Genomic DNA, 18,605 nt, shown 5'->3' on the forward strand with positions numbered 1-18,605 from the left:
ATGAATTTGGAAACTATATATTCATATGAGCATCTTATCCAAGAGAGTCAGTATGTGAAAACAGGGGACCTGAACTATGCAGGATTTATACTATTTCATTCCTCTCCCACCACTGCAACATGTCATTCATATTATACAAACTAGCCATATAAATCACCAAAGAGGAATTTTATATCATGTTCCTTGGAACTGTTCCAGCCTGCCAACAATGTTATCAAGTTTCCTGTTCAACTAACAAAGCGACTATAAATGAGAGAGCCCCCAAGCAAGTCTCATTACTTTACACCCTCATACTGCAGTATTTATTTCTTTGGAAGCAGAAGTGATCAATATGTGAACCTGACATATTTTGAGATTTTCACACATTTATTTGACCTCGGGCCAATGATTACACACTAAAGACTCACTTAGGCCAGGCCCTGGACTCAATGGGGAAAAAAACCTTAACACAAAGTTTAAGCATACTGCTTATATTGCTGATCTGTAAATTGTATACAACTAATTTGATGATAAAACAATTCCTTCAGATGCCACCAGGATTTGGGGTTGGTTTGTGTTTGTTTTTATTTTTTTAATGAATAGGGTCCCTGAGGTGATGCTTAACTAGGTCTGAAATATCCAGTCACAAAGAATAATACTAATCTTATATATGTGCCTTCTGAGTTGATGATAGGTTTGTTGGCCCAACTATACTATCTTATTGGCCTTTTCTCCCTTTGAGACTAGTAGCAGGTTTTTAAAGCCTGATTAACTGGCACAAACTGATTTCGAATAGGACACCAAATGACCACTGGTAGGGCAGCTGGCCAGGGTTACAAGGGCCATAAAACAAACAAAGCTAACAGATCCACTTGATGATCTAACCCCTGCTTCTGACATTTATCACTGTGTTCTCATTAAGTGAGCTTAACCAGTCATGGGCTTATCTAGTCAGTAGAAAAAGGATTACAGTCATAAAACCATTATATAAAGATTTGAGGATAGATCAAGTATCAGCTTTATTCTAATAATTACCAACCATAAATGACTAAATAAAATTTTAGACTTAATGAAATATCAAGAGATTTAAATAAGTTATTTCCCTATGACTGCTACTTTATTAAACATGCTAACTCAACACTATTACACTTTATTCTAATGGGCATATAATACAAACCTGAGGCAGCAGATTTAACATCAAAAGTTATTACTATAATGTACTTTAGAACTGAAGTTGTTGTTTAAATAAGCAAATGTAGGATTCAATTTAGCTGATTACCTGGGTAAAACATGTACTCCATGGTATACATTTTTTAAAATACTCATGTCTAATCCAGTTTTATAAAAATTAACACAATAACACAAAAGCAGGGATTATTAACTCTTAAAAAATATTTTGATAACTATTTCAATTTAACTGGTTTCCTTTGTAATCCTATTCATTTTGTGCATTTAAAAACACTATTCTGAGATGAGATCTAAAGGCTTCATCACAATACCAAAGGAGTCCATGACACAAAAATGGTTAAGAATTGACTGCTTTATAGCATGTTGTCTTTGTTTTTGTGTGGTATTTCAGAGCCAGTATTACCAGTACTTTATAGCTAACATTTCTAAACCTTCTTTGCTCCTGATTTAAAAATTGGGTTTTTTAAATTCAACAACTAAATCTGCATTTAGAGAGAAAATGTTTTAGATACTTGTCTCTATAATACCTAACTTACAAAAAAAAATAAAACAACCTCTGATGCAGTTACAATTATTTCAGATTATTCAAATTTTTTCATCTACAACATATTAAAGCATAATTCCAAGGAAACTTACTAAAAATGATTACCAAAATTTCTGATATGTGGAGAAGTTGGGGAAAAAAGCAGCATGTTTCAACTTATAATTTTAATATAGCAACCAAAGAAAACTCCAAATACTGTACAGTGAAGTGTAATATGGTACACTATATACTGTTATAATACACTATCATTACATTACAGATTTTAAAAACCCAAATGTAATTAATACAGCAATCACAAAACAAATCAAAACGTGCTAGATAACAATCAGTGCTGTAGGGATGGTATAACTTCTATGCTAATTTCTTTTAGTCAACACTTAAAGCACTTGCTGTCTTCTAAATATATACACTATTACTTCTTATTTATATGTATTTTAAATAACATTTTCCTCCAAAAAGTGCACTCATTAGTTCTTGGCAATAATCCTCAAAGTCAAATAAACCTGAAAATACTAGTAACTTTTTCAGTCTTTTATTGCTCTACCACAGGCATAAAGGCTCAGAAATGGGATTCTGCATTTTAGAAAGGATGCAAGATCTTAAAATGTAAAATACTAAGTAGTTGATATTGACAAGGAAAAAATAACATCAACTAAAAAGTTCAACTAGTTTTCTTTTTCTTTTACATGACAATAATCATGTTAATATTGTAATATAAAAGCATATAGATTCCATAATTAAAATTTTTAAATGTCAAATATACAAGTAATGGCATTTTCTTCAGTAATTCACATTTTATATGATTCCTGCTGTTTTGGAACAAAGCTAAAACTCCCACGATTTAATAATACTAACATGAATTAAAACATTTAGCATTTCTATGTATTGTCAAAAATGGCAGAACTTGCTAAGTTACCTGGCAGATCTCATGTTGTTAGTACTCTGTTATTTTATTTACTAAGCATACATTTAAATATTATGATTTTTTAAAATAGACAGTTCTGGGTCGTCTAGTCCTCAAAATAATACATTTCTTATAAAATTAGTAATGATGGACATTAGGACAAGATAATTTTGTAAAACTGATCTAATGATCCTCTTGCAAATCAGGAACTACTAATCTTGTTAAGAATATCTATTTTGTTACTCAACTTTAAAAGGCCATCTAAAATTCAGTTGTAAAATGGGTAGAATTTAGCCCAAGGTACAGTTGTTTGATGGGGGGAAAATATAGCTGAAATGTAAATTGAGTCTATGAGAATTTTTTTTAATCTCAAATTATTCTCTGCAGTATTTTAACAATGAGCCAAATTGAAGTATTCTTGAATGGCTTTAAAAACAAAATGATATAATGACTGGAAAAATAAAGATTTTATGATTGCATAAAAAGTTCAAGTTAATATAATGTCAAATTCTTGTGTGATTAATAAGACAAGTGGCATATTAATGTCATGCCTAAACATTCAGACATTCCTAAGTGTTAATTCATAGGAAAATGTTAGCTAGCAGCTTATAATTAGTAGTTAACCATGTAAAATAATAGTATTATAAATTTTTCCATTTTGTAGCTAACGATATATCAGTGATCCTCAACAAATTTCAATACTGACTGGTATGTGAAACTCTGGCAAATGATATTCCCTGAGGTAAAAACCCTTGCACAAAACTACTGCTCACCTCTCCTCAAATTGGTTACTTTCAAAATTGCCAGAAAGTCTAAGAACCACAGCTGTTTTTCACAGTCATATCTCAATGATAAGCAGTAAGCTTGATTGGAGGGAAAAAAACCAACCAACCAACCCCAATATTGCTACAAAGCAAGAAGTTATCTTCATATCTTCCATAGCCAGCAGCAGCTGCTAAACTTCTTGGCTACATAGCAGCTTCCCAAGGAATATTGTAAGCATAGTGATGGGAAAAGCAATAAATTTGAGACTTTTAAACTTATTCTTGAATGTATCATCTCTTTGTAGTTCATAATTCATAGTTAATAATACATATTTTCCTACATGGTATTGTTATGAGTTTTAAAATTTCAACTGGTTTCCCCATACACATTACTAATATTCTGGTTGTTTTTAGATATACCTGAACTTGGACCATTAACAACTAACATGATAAGTTTACCTGTATGAAAGATAATTGAAGGGAAAAGTATGTAGAAATTAATTTAAAATGTTCAACCAGACTAAAAACTATAAAATAAAGCTCAGTTTGAAAACTTAACCTAAAGTTATGGCGTAACTTCTAAGAGGAAATAAAAATGCAATGACTACTGCCAAGACTTTCCAGCTCACAAAGTAAAAGTCTGGTGATCATTTACAGTGATTACCATGCTATCACAAAGGGCAGGACTAAGATAACAATATTTAGTTCTACAGCAACCTATTTGATTATTGTACATGTAAAAGAAAAAAGATGGCTATAATTAAACAGAATGAGACAAAATGTAACAAACCCCTGCTGTGAGACTTAGTGAAGATCTCTCATTTTGCTTGTCTCTAACAGGCAGTACCTACACCATCTGAAACCTCAGTTGAGGTAAAATCATTTCTAGGAATCTGATCACTTCAGAGCCAAGCTTTTTATTCTTTAAACACAAGAGAGCCCAAACTACCAATCTAATGTCCATACATCAGTGTAATGTAAGCAGCCATGCTGTAGCAACAGAAATTAATAAAATATCTGAGGTTATAACCAAATTCCTGCTTTGGCATGTACATTCTGATTCACATTAGATAAGCATGAAAATTTAATATGAGAGGTTAACTTTGTGTTTTGTTTTACTCTATACTCAAATAGGATCTGGAAGTCATCAACCCAACATACAAAGTCACAAGTAAAGAAAATATTTTTGTGTTAAAGAAAAGGTGAGTCTGTGATTTACCTGGAAGCAAGGAATTACCACGTTAGATAGTTTCCCTGTGGTAAAAGAAGGGGAAATGTACATTTTAGTGACCAAGAAAGCCAAAATAATTATTGTGGTTAGATACTGTAGGCTGTAGATTTATACATGAGTTCTAGCCAAATGTGAAATGTTATTTGGTGGTTATATTTCACACTTTAGGCAAAAATAGTATACACTATAAAATAATCAGTTATAAATTTCCTTCAACCTACTCTCTGATCTGAAGAAAGACAAATTCTTCTAAGTAAAATTTAGAAACCAAAAAACCTAAAAGTTTCCAAATTAAAAAAAAAAAACTTGATAAATTAACCCAAACATGCCTCACTCAGTTTAAAGTGTTGAGATTCTCCAAAATTAAGTGACTTCAAATGATGTGCTTTCACAAAGAGAACCTTTTTTTAAAACCGAGAAACATTAATTAAAGTGCCTAAATTCCTTATGACAAAAAAAGATTTTTAAATATCTGATAAGATGAACTGCGGATATTTTCCAAATTAAAATATAATTTTCATGGACCTGTTTTACATGTGCGAACAGAAAAAGGCAGGCCTTCAATGCTCTAGAGAAGAGACTATTGACATACATTTTGTCTTTCCATCCATGCAAATTCAACTTAATTTCAGTGAACAGAGGAAGATAGTAAAATAAAATGCACATTACAGAATACAGATCTGCAGGATAAGAGGTAAAATAGTGCAATACCAATGTGAGGATAAACATTCTTTGTCTTATGGAATAAGCACAACAGCTGCTTCTCAAGGAAGCTGGCACTAAGATTTCATGAATACACTAAGTGAATGCCAAGTTGCTCAGGGTATGATGCAGCAAAATTTGCACCACAAATTCAAGTGAAGCCAATGAATAATGATCCTATGGGCACCAAAAAAAAAAAAAGAAAACATAACATTTTGTTTGCAAGAAATTTCAACAAAGACACTTAGCATATACAAGTTAAATACCATTGATCAAAATTTTAGAACAAAGCAACTCATTAATAAAGAATAATTCTCATTTGATAAGTTCTCTGTGACTGACAAACTTGGAAAATTGGAGATCATGTAACTATATCTACCATTATCTATTGTACTTCCTACCACAACACTCTCTAACCAACTTTTCTGTGAGATTAAAAAATTAGGTGGCATTTGCCTTGCTTAGGATTTAGGAAACAACATTAACATGCTACCGCTTACTAACAGAGCACTCTACCGGCTGTGTTAATTCAGACAGTAACATAACAGAATCAAATTCACTTTATCATTCTAGGACAGCTTTTTTTTTTTGTTTTAACCTTGCTCAACTGGCAAAAACTGTGTATCATTACACTCTATTTCCAAGTTATTTTAATCAAGAATACGTAGCTCTATGAATGTATTTAAATCTAAGGAAATGTCAGGTTCAAATAAAGTGTGTAATATACTGCATTATGAATTTCAGTATACAGTTCTGGTTGTTCTCAGATTTACATAAATGTATTTTTACACTATAATAAATGTCTGGGATAGTTATTTGGAATAACATTAACTTCAACAAATTAGTTTTTGCCCAGTTCTAGCTTTTTCCAATAATCTTAAATACTTTTAGCAAGAGAACTTTCACATGTTTGAAGAATTAAGACTCTCATGGAATTAAAATTACAAAGAACTTTCAATTACCCACATCTACAGCAGAAACTCATTCTCAGTGCATCTTCTAATAACTAATTTACAGGTAATTCAGAGCCAGCCTGGGCAGGAGTATATTAAAAGCTATTGCCAATCACACACTTGCTATCATGCACTGAATAACAAGATATAATCTTTGAAGTATACATACAAGATTTTTTCTTTTAAATGACTAATCATGTATGTGGTCCAGCCAACAACATTACATATTCACAATAAACATTCTGCCCTTATTAGCCCCTCACTAATCAAGAATGATCCATTGGCTCAGTTGCATTAGTCATGTCAGCATCTTGACTATCCATCTCTTCAGGTTCTTCCACAGAACTTCCTTTTTGTGCTTTTGATCTTGTGGCAAATGTTGTTCCCACTGCACTTGTCACACTTCCACTAGTTGTTTCCGCATTGAAATGCTCAGTACCACCAGTTACGGGAAAAGATTCAGGTAAACCAGCCTGAAAACTCCCAGATTTTGCAGATGAACTTACAACTTCTTTCCTTTGAGGAAAATCAGTTGGTGACTGCTCTGTGTTCTGATCCCGCAAGTGCCTGTCCATTGAAGCCTGGATAGATGAAACCATTTCCTGCAACTTTTTCCGCTGGGCTTCAATCAAATTAGGATCCAGCTGCCTGCTGTCTCTCATTGTTACTACTCCGGGAGCTATCCGAATAAGCTCACTATTACTAGAAGGTGCTGTGAATACAGAAGGATCTGGTTTTGCGGAACTAGCAGCAAAATCTGTCCCTGTACTATGTTTTCTGACAACTGGACCTTCTCTAGCTCTCTGATCAAGATGGGGGCTACTGGATGCAGTCCCAAGGGAATGCCCTTTTCCTTGGAAGGCAGTTACATTATGGAGTTGTTCTGATTTCTTTTTCACTACTCCACCACTACCTAATTTCAAGATACCATGTGAGGGACTCGATTCTCGACTTCTTGAAGTAGTCTCTGCTCGAACCTGACTTACAGCCTCTTTCACTAAATCTTCAACATTAGGACCAACGGGGAAGTGCCCTGCAGCATCCACACACAATTCCAATCTATCTTCTGAAGCATTGTAGACAAACGTTTTACCAGGAAGATGTGGGAAAGTGCAATGCTTGCCATCAGTCATACCTGTGAAGGGAAAAAAGTCAGAAATTTAATTTCTTCAATTCTTATTTAAAAAATTATTGAAAAAGCATTGTTACCTCTGAAATACAGTGAAGCTTAACTACATTAACTCAATGAGTGGTCAGCAGCTTTATGAAGCTTTTCCACACCTAGTAGTTGAGAAAGCATAGAAAATGAACTTAAAGCATTTGTTCATAAGTCTTTACCTACTTGACAGAAAAGGAGAAAACTACAAAAGAAAAATAATCGTTGGGAGAAAATATTAACTAAAGAACAATTTAAAATGAAGAAGCAGCAACTCAAAAAATATATTATAATTCAAGGGAAATGTGATTCAGTTTTCTAAAATTCAAATTCTACAATTTTTACAAACACATCTAATATATTTGATGGACAAATGCCTCATAATACCATAATGGAGAATGAGAACTGGTCTTCTGGCCTATTAGAATGATGGATTCTTGACCAGACTTATGCCCCAAAAAAGCCAGAAACATTGTATTTGCCTAGAGATGGTCTGATTATAAGGACTTTTAATTAAAAAGGCATAAATCAGGAAGCATAGCAGGAGGTGTTCTGTAGTCCACACGCAAAACAATAGGAAAGACAGGGAAAAACAATGCTCAGATTCAATATGCCAATATGTGGATTACATTATATCACAGTTTTGGTAAGATGAACTATAACAATGAAAATGGTATAGTTATATTCAAAAGGAATAGTTTGGGAAACAGGGTAACGTATATCATGAAAATATCTAATTTGTGAAAACCTCATGGGAGCTTGGCATTGGAGAGGGAGATGAAGAGAAAACATTTGACTGAAGATCAAAAGACAGGGAAAAAAATGAGATAATATATAGGGAGGCCCTGTCACAACACAAGATAGAAGAAATGGATGATAAAGCTCATAACAGAGTACTTAGAGACAGAACATAAAGTTCCTAAGAGATAAACAATGGCCATAGCCTAATTAAAATCTGTTTGGCTTTTTAATGTATACTTGTTATAAGGATTTTCCTCCCAACTGGGAACAGAAATTTTTGTTAATTGAAACTAATAAATAACATTTTTAAAAATTTTAAATTGTTTTAAATTTAAAAAGAATTAAATGTCAAAGTTCATTAACAGAATAAGGTACAAGACTCTAAAAAGGTAAGATGACTCAAAAAGGGATGGAAGACTCCCAAGAACAAAACTCTACTTTGCTCCACACACACTCTGGTCCTGCACTCCCAGCTTACTTGCTGTTCCTTGCAAACACTGCATTTCGCATCTCTATGACTTTGTACTGGCCCCCACACCTGGATGTTCTCTTTTCTAACCTCTGCCTCTTGACATCCCTGACTTCTTTCATGACTCAGCTCAACTGGCATCTTCTACAAGAGACCTCTCTGATTCTCACCTCCACTCCCAAGCCACCTGAGCCTTCTGCTTTATGGTTACATCATGTATGTGGCACCTATTTACTTACATGATATTTCTGCATTAGCCTGTAAGTACGCCTTAGAAGCAGGGACCTTTTTCTATATTTAGACTTACAGCGTCTAGCACAGAGTAAGCACATAATAGATGTTTGTTGACTGATGAAGCAATTCTTCAGAATTCTGATGACAAAGAAAAGATGTCTAAAGAGAACAATGTGATTAAACAGAGATTTCATCAAAGGTACTCAGACTTTTGAAGGACAGCATAAAGCATGAAAAAAGGCATAATGATAAATATTAAAGATGGGCCAGATCCTTTAAAGGCTACATTTTTCCAGGAAGCCAGTTAAGTACTCAAGATGGCAATAACAAAAAAGGTTCTCTTTATCTATACTGGGTCAAGATGAATATGAAAGAGACTTTATACTTTGTTATGTACAAAGATAAGAAAGAAGGAAGAACTAATGAATTCCTATTTTGCTGCTTCTTTTTCTACAAAGGAGACTGATCTTCAGATTGGAAATTACAAAAGTGGGAAAATAAGGAATTAGAATTCAAAAAACATAAGGAAATAATAAAAGTATCTAATTACCATTAATGAGTATAAGATTTCCTGGTCCAGTGAAAGTACAAACCAGGGTAATGAAATCACTTACGGGTTAGTAATCTTTCCTGAATCACAACAACAGAAACAAAAAATGTGTTGTAATATGTAAGATGGCTAAATATCATCTCAAGTGTGAGAACTAGGTCTAGTGTCAGAGGACCATGGATTCAATCCCACACCCCTATACTTAGGTGACCCTGAGCAAGTCCTTTAACCCCATTTCCTCATCTGTAAAATGAGAGAGTTGGAACAGACAGCCTCAGAAGTCCCTTCCAGCTCTATGACCCTATCAAACTGTTGGCCAATGAACATGACATCTATCCCGGGCAAGATTCTATAATTGTTCTAGAATGGTTCATTGTTTGGTAATCACTTAGAGAAAGAGGTGATTCCTAAGAGGCCAACATACCTTCATAAAAATACCATGACGAACTAACCTTTTCTTTTCTGTCAAGGTTACTATACTTAGTACACTAAGCACTTAGTAGGTATAGGACCCTTGGGTAGGTCCTGGAAGAAACAAGTTTAGATAAGTTTAAGAGAGAAAAGGATGTTACCAAGAGAAAAATAAGCAAGGAATGGGTGGAAATGACATCTGAATTGGACTTTTTAAAATGGGCAAGAATTCAAAAAAAGCAGAAAGAGAAAGGAAAAGCAGTTTAATTATACAGGAGAGTGTTACCAAAGGCAAAGAGACAAAATAACATAGGACACATAGCTAGTGTCTGAGGTCACATCTGAACTCAGGTCTTCATGATTCCAGACCCACTTTGCCACCTACTGCCTCTAGACAGAAACACCAATGCATTGCTGATGGAGCTGGAAATCTATTCATTCTGGAAAGTAATGTGGAAATTGTAAATAAAAAGACAAAAAGGTTCATACCCTTTGACCCAATGACTTCACTATAAGGCATATGTTCTAAGAAGGTCACATGGAGAAAGCCTCCATATGTGAACAAGCAGTACTTTTTAGTGGTAGCAAAGTACTGGAAGCAATGTAGATGTCCATAAATTAAACAAACTGTGGCAAATGAATGTAATGGAGTATCACTGTGCGGTAAGAAAAGCAAACATGGTGAATACAAAAAGGTATGGAAAGACATGAACTTATAAAAAATGAAATACGCAGAGCCAAAAACCCCCAACTTTATACAACTGCAGCAATGCAGATGAGAAGAACTACAAAACAACACTGAATATTGTGAAATTATAAAAACCAAGCTTGTCCCCAACAAAGAGATATGAGAAGACATATCCCCCTGCCAACCTTTGTAGAGGTTCTGGTCCACAGGTGTAAAAAATAGTGAATATAACATGAGTTTTTTTGTCTAAGAATTGATCTGTTTTACTTAATTTTTTCCCTCTTATTCCTCCTTTTAGGAGAGTGAAAATCTTTTTTTTAAAATACATATATTTTAAAAATTGCCTGTAGACATGAGAAACTAACCAAAAAGAATTCAAATTGAAAATGATGAGGAGGGAAAGAGATAATTCATAAAAATCCGGTAAGCCAGATAATACAGAATAGCAGGTATAACACAAGCTTATCCAAAAAGAGGGGCAGGAATAAATCTTACAGTATTAAATATCTAGGCTAATAATAAAGCAAACCATGTTAACACAAGGTAAATTTGATCTTACGAGGTTGATAGTATGTGACTAGAATATGACTATGACAGAGTATGTCTTATGCAAAAGGAAGTGGTAGAATAATTGCATCAGATATCAAGATATATTCATGAGAAAATCCACAAACAAGAGAGGGGAAACATGATAGGGATCATTTGGATGAGGATCAATGGAAGGAGAAATAAGTGTTATTATGGTGGGATCATCTAAACAAACAAAAAAAAAAATGGATGAGTCCAGGAAACTGATCACATCATGGCATGGAGGCATGAAAGAGTAGAGCTAGGGTACTTCAACTCTCCAAACATCTTCTGCTACACTCCCTTTTCTAATAGTAGAGCACCTGATTAATTCTTGACTTGCCTTACAATCATTGTATTCTTCAAAAGGTCGAGAAAGTGTATAACAGGAACTTCTATTCGGGAATGGATTCCGATTAATAAGGAGAAACTGACTGCCAAAGTAGAAACGAAAGGAACTTTAGGAGGAAAAGACTACTCCATCCTAGAAAGTTCATATCAGATAAGGAGGGGGAAACCAGGCACAATCTGAAACATACCTGAGATTTCAGTACAGTCAACTTCAAAGGGTTCAGATGAATAAGATCCCAGAACCTAAAATTCCTAAGAGAAAGTTGGCATAAAAAAGATTGGATGTCCAAAGAATGCTATTCTAATAACAACTTCAATGAAGTAAGAGCCATATGGAGAGACCAATATTAATACCCAAGGAATTCACTAATGTATTTAGATTTTTAAAGGACAATAAGAGAACATGGAAGCAAAGGCAATAACTGAAAATGACAATAGCGTGTCTGGAGATCTAAACCTCAGAAGAAGCTGAAGCTTAAGAATAACAAAAAAGGCATGTTGAAGATTAGAGTGATATCAATGAAAGGATGGGACTGCTATTCAGAGGAGACTGATAAGACATAGCAATAGGCTCTTATTTTACTTCTACTTTTTTCTATCAAGAAAAACAATCATCAGGGAGCAGACTAGAACAGAAAGGGTTAACTAGAAGGTAAAAAGATGGAAATAGTATTTAGTTGACCTCAACTGAGCTCAAATAACTAGGCCTATGGAATATGATATTCTGGAAGTCAAAGGAGCTAGGATTAAAACGAATAATTACCTACCCAGCAAAACTGAGTATCATGCTCCAAGGCAAAATATGGACTTTCAATAAAATAGAGGACTTTCAAGCTTTCTCAATTAAAAGACCAGAGCTGAATAGAAAATTTGACTTTCAAATACAAGAATCAAGACAAGAATGAAAAGATAAACAAGAAAGAGAAATCATAAGGGACTTACTAAAGTTGAACTGTTATGTTTACATTCCTACATGGAAAGATGATGTGTGTAATTCATGAGACCTTTCTCAGTATTAGGGTAGTTGAAGGGAATACAGACAGAGGGCACAGGGTGAGTTGAATATGAAGGGATACTATCTAAAAAAATAAAATAAATTTAAGGGGTGAGAGAGAAATATATTGAGAGAGGGAGAAAGAGAGAGATAGAATGGGGTAAATTATCTCACATAAAAGTGGCAAGAAAAAGTAGTTCTGTTGGAAGGGAAGAGGGTGTAGGTGAGGGGGAATGAGTGAATCTTACTCTCATCGGATTCAACCTGAGGAGGGAATAACACACACTCAAATGGGTATCTTACTCCACAGGAAAGTAAGGGGAAGGGGATTTAAAAAAAAGGGGGGGATGATAGAAGGGAGGGCAGATGGGGGAGGAGGTAATCAAAAGCAAACACTTTTGAAAAGGGACAGGGTCAAGGGAGAAAACTGAATAAAGGGGGATAGGATAGGATGGAAAGAAATACAGTTAGCCTTTCACCACAGGAGCATTGTGAAAGTGTTTTACATAATGATACAGGTGTGATCTATGTTGAATTGCTTGCCTTCCTAGGCAGGGTGGGTGGGAAGGGAAGAGCGCAGAGTATTTGGAACTCAAAGTCTTAAAAGCAGATGCTCAAAAAAAAAAATTTGTTTGGGTTTTTTTTGCATGCAGCTGGGAAACAAGATATATAGGGAATGGGGCACAGAAATCTATCCTGCCCTACAAGAAAGTAAGGGGAAAGGGGATGGGGGTGGGAGTGCAGTGACAGAAGTTCCAGTCAGTCCTCTGGGGACCATCTTGGAATGGGGGGGAGGGTAGAAATGGGGAGAAAATTTGTAACTCAAAATCTTGTGGATATCAATGTTGAAAACCAAAATATTGAATTAAAATGGTAAAATTTTTAAAAATAACTAGGCCTAAATAAACATATTTCTGTTTAAATACAGATATACCACACACATCCCAAATAAATATCTTTCAAAAACAGAATAGTCCGATTGAACTGTAGCTCTGATAGTTAAGCTGCTGTTGGTGATCTTTGAATCATGAAAAATGGGAAAAGAGTTCCAGAACTGAAGACAGGCAAATGACAAATTTTTTAAAAGGAGGAGATGAATTTTTCAAACTACAGATGAGTGGGCTTGACTGATTCCTGCAGGAAATTAAAGAATTTATTTAAAAACGGTTAGTAAGCATTTAGAAGTAGAAGCAGTAATCACTAAGACCCAATATAAATTAATCGAGAAGAGGTAATACCCAACCAACCTAATTTCTTTTTTTGACAGGGTTACTAAATCAGTGGATCAGAGAAATGCTATATATGTTGTATATGTAGATTTTAGCAAGCATCTAACAAATTCTCTCATGTTTGTCCTCTCTTTGTAAGATAGAGAACTGGGCCAAATGATAGCAAAGTCATGTAGATTTAAACAGGTTGAATGAAGGAGCTTTAACTAGCAAACTGGAGAAATGTCTCTAGTGGAGTACAACAGGGAATCTAGTCAACATTTTTATCAGTGATTTGGATAAAGGCATAAATTACATGTTTATTAAATTAAAGATAACAAAACTGAAGCGATGGTTAAAAAACTGAAGAGCAGAATCAAAATCCAAAAAGACCTTGTTAAGCTAAAAACAAAGGGTGTTGAAATGTGATAAACTACACAGGAATATGGAAGTGGCTGACAACAGAGCTGTGTATAAGCTCCAGCAAACTTAATGGACTTCAAATGCAATACAAGTCAACAATATGACATGACAAACCAAAAAAAAAAAGCCAACCCCATTTTGGACTTCACTGAGAAGCAGAGCCCTGCTATAATATCCCTAGTCAGACAACATCTAGAGTACTGTGTTCAGTTCTATGTGCCATGTTTTAGGGAGGTCAGTGACAAACTGGAACATATCTAGGAAATGGTGACTAGGATGGAAAAGGTACCAGACAATAACATAAAAGAATCTGCTGCAGGAACTAGAGAGATTTAGCCTAAAGAAGCACAGTTTGAACAATTGTGTTCAAGTATCTGAAGCTCCTTCAGGTGGAAGAGGGGCGTAAACTGGTCTCAAAGCTCAGACTTAATAGCAATGGGTAGATTCTGGAGAGGGACCTGGAACTATGTCCAAAGGGCTATAAAATATGCATACCCTTTGACCAATCAATACTACTACAAAGTCTGTATCCCAAAGAGATAAAAAACAAAAAGGAAAAGGACCTATATGTAGAAAACTATTTATAGCAGCTCTTTTTGTTGTGGCAAAGAATTGGAAATTGAGAGGATGCCCATCAATTGGGGAATGGCTGAACAAGCTGTGGTATATGATTATGAAGGAATACTATTGTAAAAAATTGTAATATTGTAAGAAATAAATAGCAGGATGCTCTCAGAAAAACCTGAAAAGACTTACATGAACTGATGCAAAGTGAAATGAACATAACTAGGAGAACACTGAACACAGTAACAGCAATGTGGTATCATGATCCACTGTAAATAACTTAGCTAATCTCAGCAATACAATGATCTAAGACAATTCTGAAGGACTTATGATGAAAAATGCTATCCACCTCCAGAGAAATAACTGATGGAGTCTGAATGCAAATCAAAGCATAACTTTATTTTTCTTGGGTTATTTTGTCTATTTTCTTTCACAAAATGACTTACATGGAAATGTTTTACATGAGTGCACATGTAGAACCTATGTCAAACTGTTTACCTTCTCAATGAGGCGGGAAGAGGAAGGAGGGAATTTGGAACTCAAAATTTGAAAAAAGAATGTTAAAATTGTTTTTAAATTGGGGAACAAATAAAATATTAATTTTTTTAAAAAGAGCAATGAGTAGAAGTTGCAGAGAGGCACATTTCAGTTAGGTTCCTGGGGATAAGGGGGAAAGGGTCTAGTCCTGTGAACTTCCTCACTGGGACTGAGGAAAACCCTTCTACTAAGGCAGATCAAAAACTGTTGTGCACCACAGTCTTAGAAAGTTGCCTGGGGCACTGAGAGATGTCCTCAGGTTCACACAGTCACTTTGTATCAGAGGCAGAACTTGAACCCAAAGCTTCCTGCCCAACCTCCTCTGTCACACTGTCTCTCATTCAGACGATATAAGGGAAATCTCCTGACTGTTGGAATTGTCCAAAAGTGGAGTGGGCTTCCATAGGAGTCAGTGGGTTCTATACACGAAAATATTCACAATAGTACTTTGGTGATATCAAAGAACTAGAAACAAAGTTAGATGCCCATAACTGGGGAATGGCTAAACATACTGTGGGATATAACTGTAATGCAGAAGGGTTCCTTAACCTTTTTTGTGCCATGAAGCCCTTGGGCAGTCTAGTGAAGCTTATGGATCTTTTCTCAGAACAATGTTTTAAAATAAATAGGATTATAAAGGAAACCATTTATGCTGAAACAAAGATGGAATTTTTTCTCCCATCCAAGTTCATAAATCTCCCCCAAAATCTTTCCCCATGGACTCTCTGGGAATCTACAGACCCCAGGTTAAGAACAGCATTGTAACAGAACATTACTACATTGAAAGAAACAATGAATATGAAGATTCCAGAGAAACAAAAAAAGGCTTATGAAGTGCTGAAAAGATATATGAGGGTAGTGGTGAAAAACTGATATAATTATTTTATAATAGCCATTTTATAGTACTGAGAATCAATGAATCCATCCAAATTATTCTGAAATCTTATATATAAATGCTTTGAAAACTATGAGCTTCCTTGTGGATAAAAATTATCATTAATAACTGCTTTCCCTTTAAGATGGACTGTTAAACAGTGAACTGAAACCCGTAACTAGACTTACACCCCTAACATTCACAATAAATCACTTAGCCTCCCACTTCATTAAGACTTCATCCATAAGCCATACGCTCTCTTTACTTCAGTTCTGCTAAACTTCTCAGGAGTATCACCCAACCTCTTTTCCTTCCCTACAGTCAGAAAAGAAAAGGTATCCTCTCCCCTTACTCAAGCTAATCCCTTTACTTGCCCCCTCAACCCCATTCCTTTTCAACTCCTAGACCAGCTTGCTACAAACATCATTTTCCTCTCTTGCTTACTATAGTCTCCATGTCACCTACCTATAATAAACATGCTCAGTTTCTCCAATCCTAAAAAAAAAATTCCTCAATCCTTCAACTTCTTTCAGCTACCAACCACTCTTCCTCCTCCCCTTTCACTGCCAAACTTCTGAAAAAAGTGGTCTTGATCCTAGGCCTCTGCTTGTAGGTCGTTTTTTCAGTTGGGTCTGACTTTTCACGACCCTACAATTTACCATTTCCTTTTACAGATGAGGAACTAAAGTTTAAGTAACTTGAGGCTGGATTTGAATTCATGAAGAGGAGTCTTCCTGACTCCAGGCCTGGCACTCTCTCCAATTCACCACCTAGCTGCACTTCCTACTCTGTCCTAAACCCCCTTGCAATCTGGTGCCTATTTCCCAATCATTCTACTAACATTGCTGTCTCAAAGGTCATCTCCTATTTGCCAAATGTGGTGGCCTACTTTCAACCAGAAAGACCTCTTCAACCTCCCAGACCTCGGGACAATATTGATATTATTATCCCCTCCCACCACTTTCCTCTTTTAAATTCAAAAGCTCCACAGTCCTACTTTTCCTAGCTTTCTTCATCTACTTTACTGACTTCCCATGTACTAAATGACTTCTTACTAGAAGTATTACCCAAGGGTAGGTCCCAGATGCTTCCCTCTCTAGACCCTCCCTTAGCAGTCTTTCTTGGCTTCTTGACTTTCATGGCTTCAACTACCACTGCCTTAGAGAGGTCTCACACAGACACCCCTAAATGCTTAAAGGTCTTCACCTAGATATCTCACTGGCACCAGGTATTAAACTTGCCCCAGTCTGAGCTTATTATTTTCTTTCCAAACCTACTCTTTTTTTCTGACTTCACTATAGTTATCCTTTCCACATAAAGCCAGTTAGGAGTGCAGCAGAGCACCTTTCCCCCCCCCACCTGCCATCTGGAAAACCCATGTAAATTTTTCTGGTGAGAGACATCTAAATTATTATGGTATTAAAAGATAAAATATGTTGATGTTAGACAATACTATATGTATATTTTATGCATTTCTGAGTTTCTAAACTTTTTCTGTGTCATCTATAGCTTCTGCAAAATTCCCAAAAAATTCCCATTTAATTTCTCATGCTGACCTGAGATATATCAAAACCACTATGGGGAAAGTCTCAATGTGGAAGGGATAACTATTTCTATTAGTGCCAACATTTATTATATTCCCCTCCATGCATTCAATAATCCAGGCAATCAATAAAAAATAATTTAAGTACCTACTGTGTGACAGGCACTGAACTAGATTCTAGTGATGAGGTGATGGGACGTGGACCCCTAAACGGAAAAGACCATGTCTTTGAAAGCAACCCAATCCCTGAATCTTCCATACATTTCAACAGCCCAGATCACTGGCATCTCCACCCAAGGCATTACAGTACACCCACCCAAGGCACTACAGTACACCCACCCCAGCCCACCTAGATCACCTATTTAGCTTATTTGACATTCCTTTCACTGTTGCTCTTGGCCCACCCCATACTATCTGCATATACCTAACCCTCCTTAATCCCAGAAGAGTTTGGATTTTATGCTAGGGGTAACAGGAAACACTAAAATAGTTATTGTTGTTTTAAGTGCTATATACTATTTATATCACTTTCATTTCCAAATACATCCCCTCCTTCTCACCTTCTCAGAGAGCCATCTCTCAGAACAAAAAAATTTTTAAAGCAAAATAAAGTTCATCAAACCTAACCCAACATATCACCCAAATATAACAACATATGCCATATTCTATACCTAATGCACTTTATTTCTACAAAGAAGCAAGGAAGGTACATTTTCTAATCTCATCTTCAGCGTCAACCTTGGTCATGATAATTATACAGTATTCAATTTAAGTTTTTAAATTGTATTTAATTCTTAAAAGTCACTTTTGATATTGTTTTCCTGGTTCTTTGCTTTACTTTGCATCCATTTGTATATCCACTATATTCTTCATAGTTTCTTACAGCACCATAGTATTCCATTACATTTATGTACCACAATAAGCATTCCCAATCAATTCCGGGAGTCTACTTTATTTCTAGTTCTTTGCTATGACCAAAAAAAAAAAAACCAACCAGGGACTACTATAAATATTTTGGTACATATGGGAC

At 35.3% G+C, this 18,605-nt stretch overlaps 1 protein-coding gene across 1 annotated transcript in view; it reads right to left on the reverse strand.

Moving 5' to 3' along the window:
• Positions 1–1,727: 1,727 nt before the first annotated feature.
• Positions 1,728–18,605, reverse strand: part of VCPIP1 (valosin containing protein interacting protein 1) — a 37,755-nt gene continuing 20,877 nt past the window's right edge. Inside the window, exon 3 of the mRNA XM_036741972.1 lies at positions 1,728–7,400. Within this exon, the coding sequence (XP_036597867.1) occupies positions 6,532–7,400 (869 nt within the window). The 3' untranslated portion in view covers positions 1,728–6,531. The remainder of the gene's footprint in view (positions 7,401–18,605) is intronic.

This window comes from Trichosurus vulpecula, chromosome 1 (genome assembly GCF_011100635.1).
Source record: "Trichosurus vulpecula isolate mTriVul1 chromosome 1, mTriVul1.pri, whole genome shotgun sequence".
Taxonomy (NCBI): domain Eukaryota; kingdom Metazoa; phylum Chordata; class Mammalia; order Diprotodontia; family Phalangeridae; genus Trichosurus; species Trichosurus vulpecula.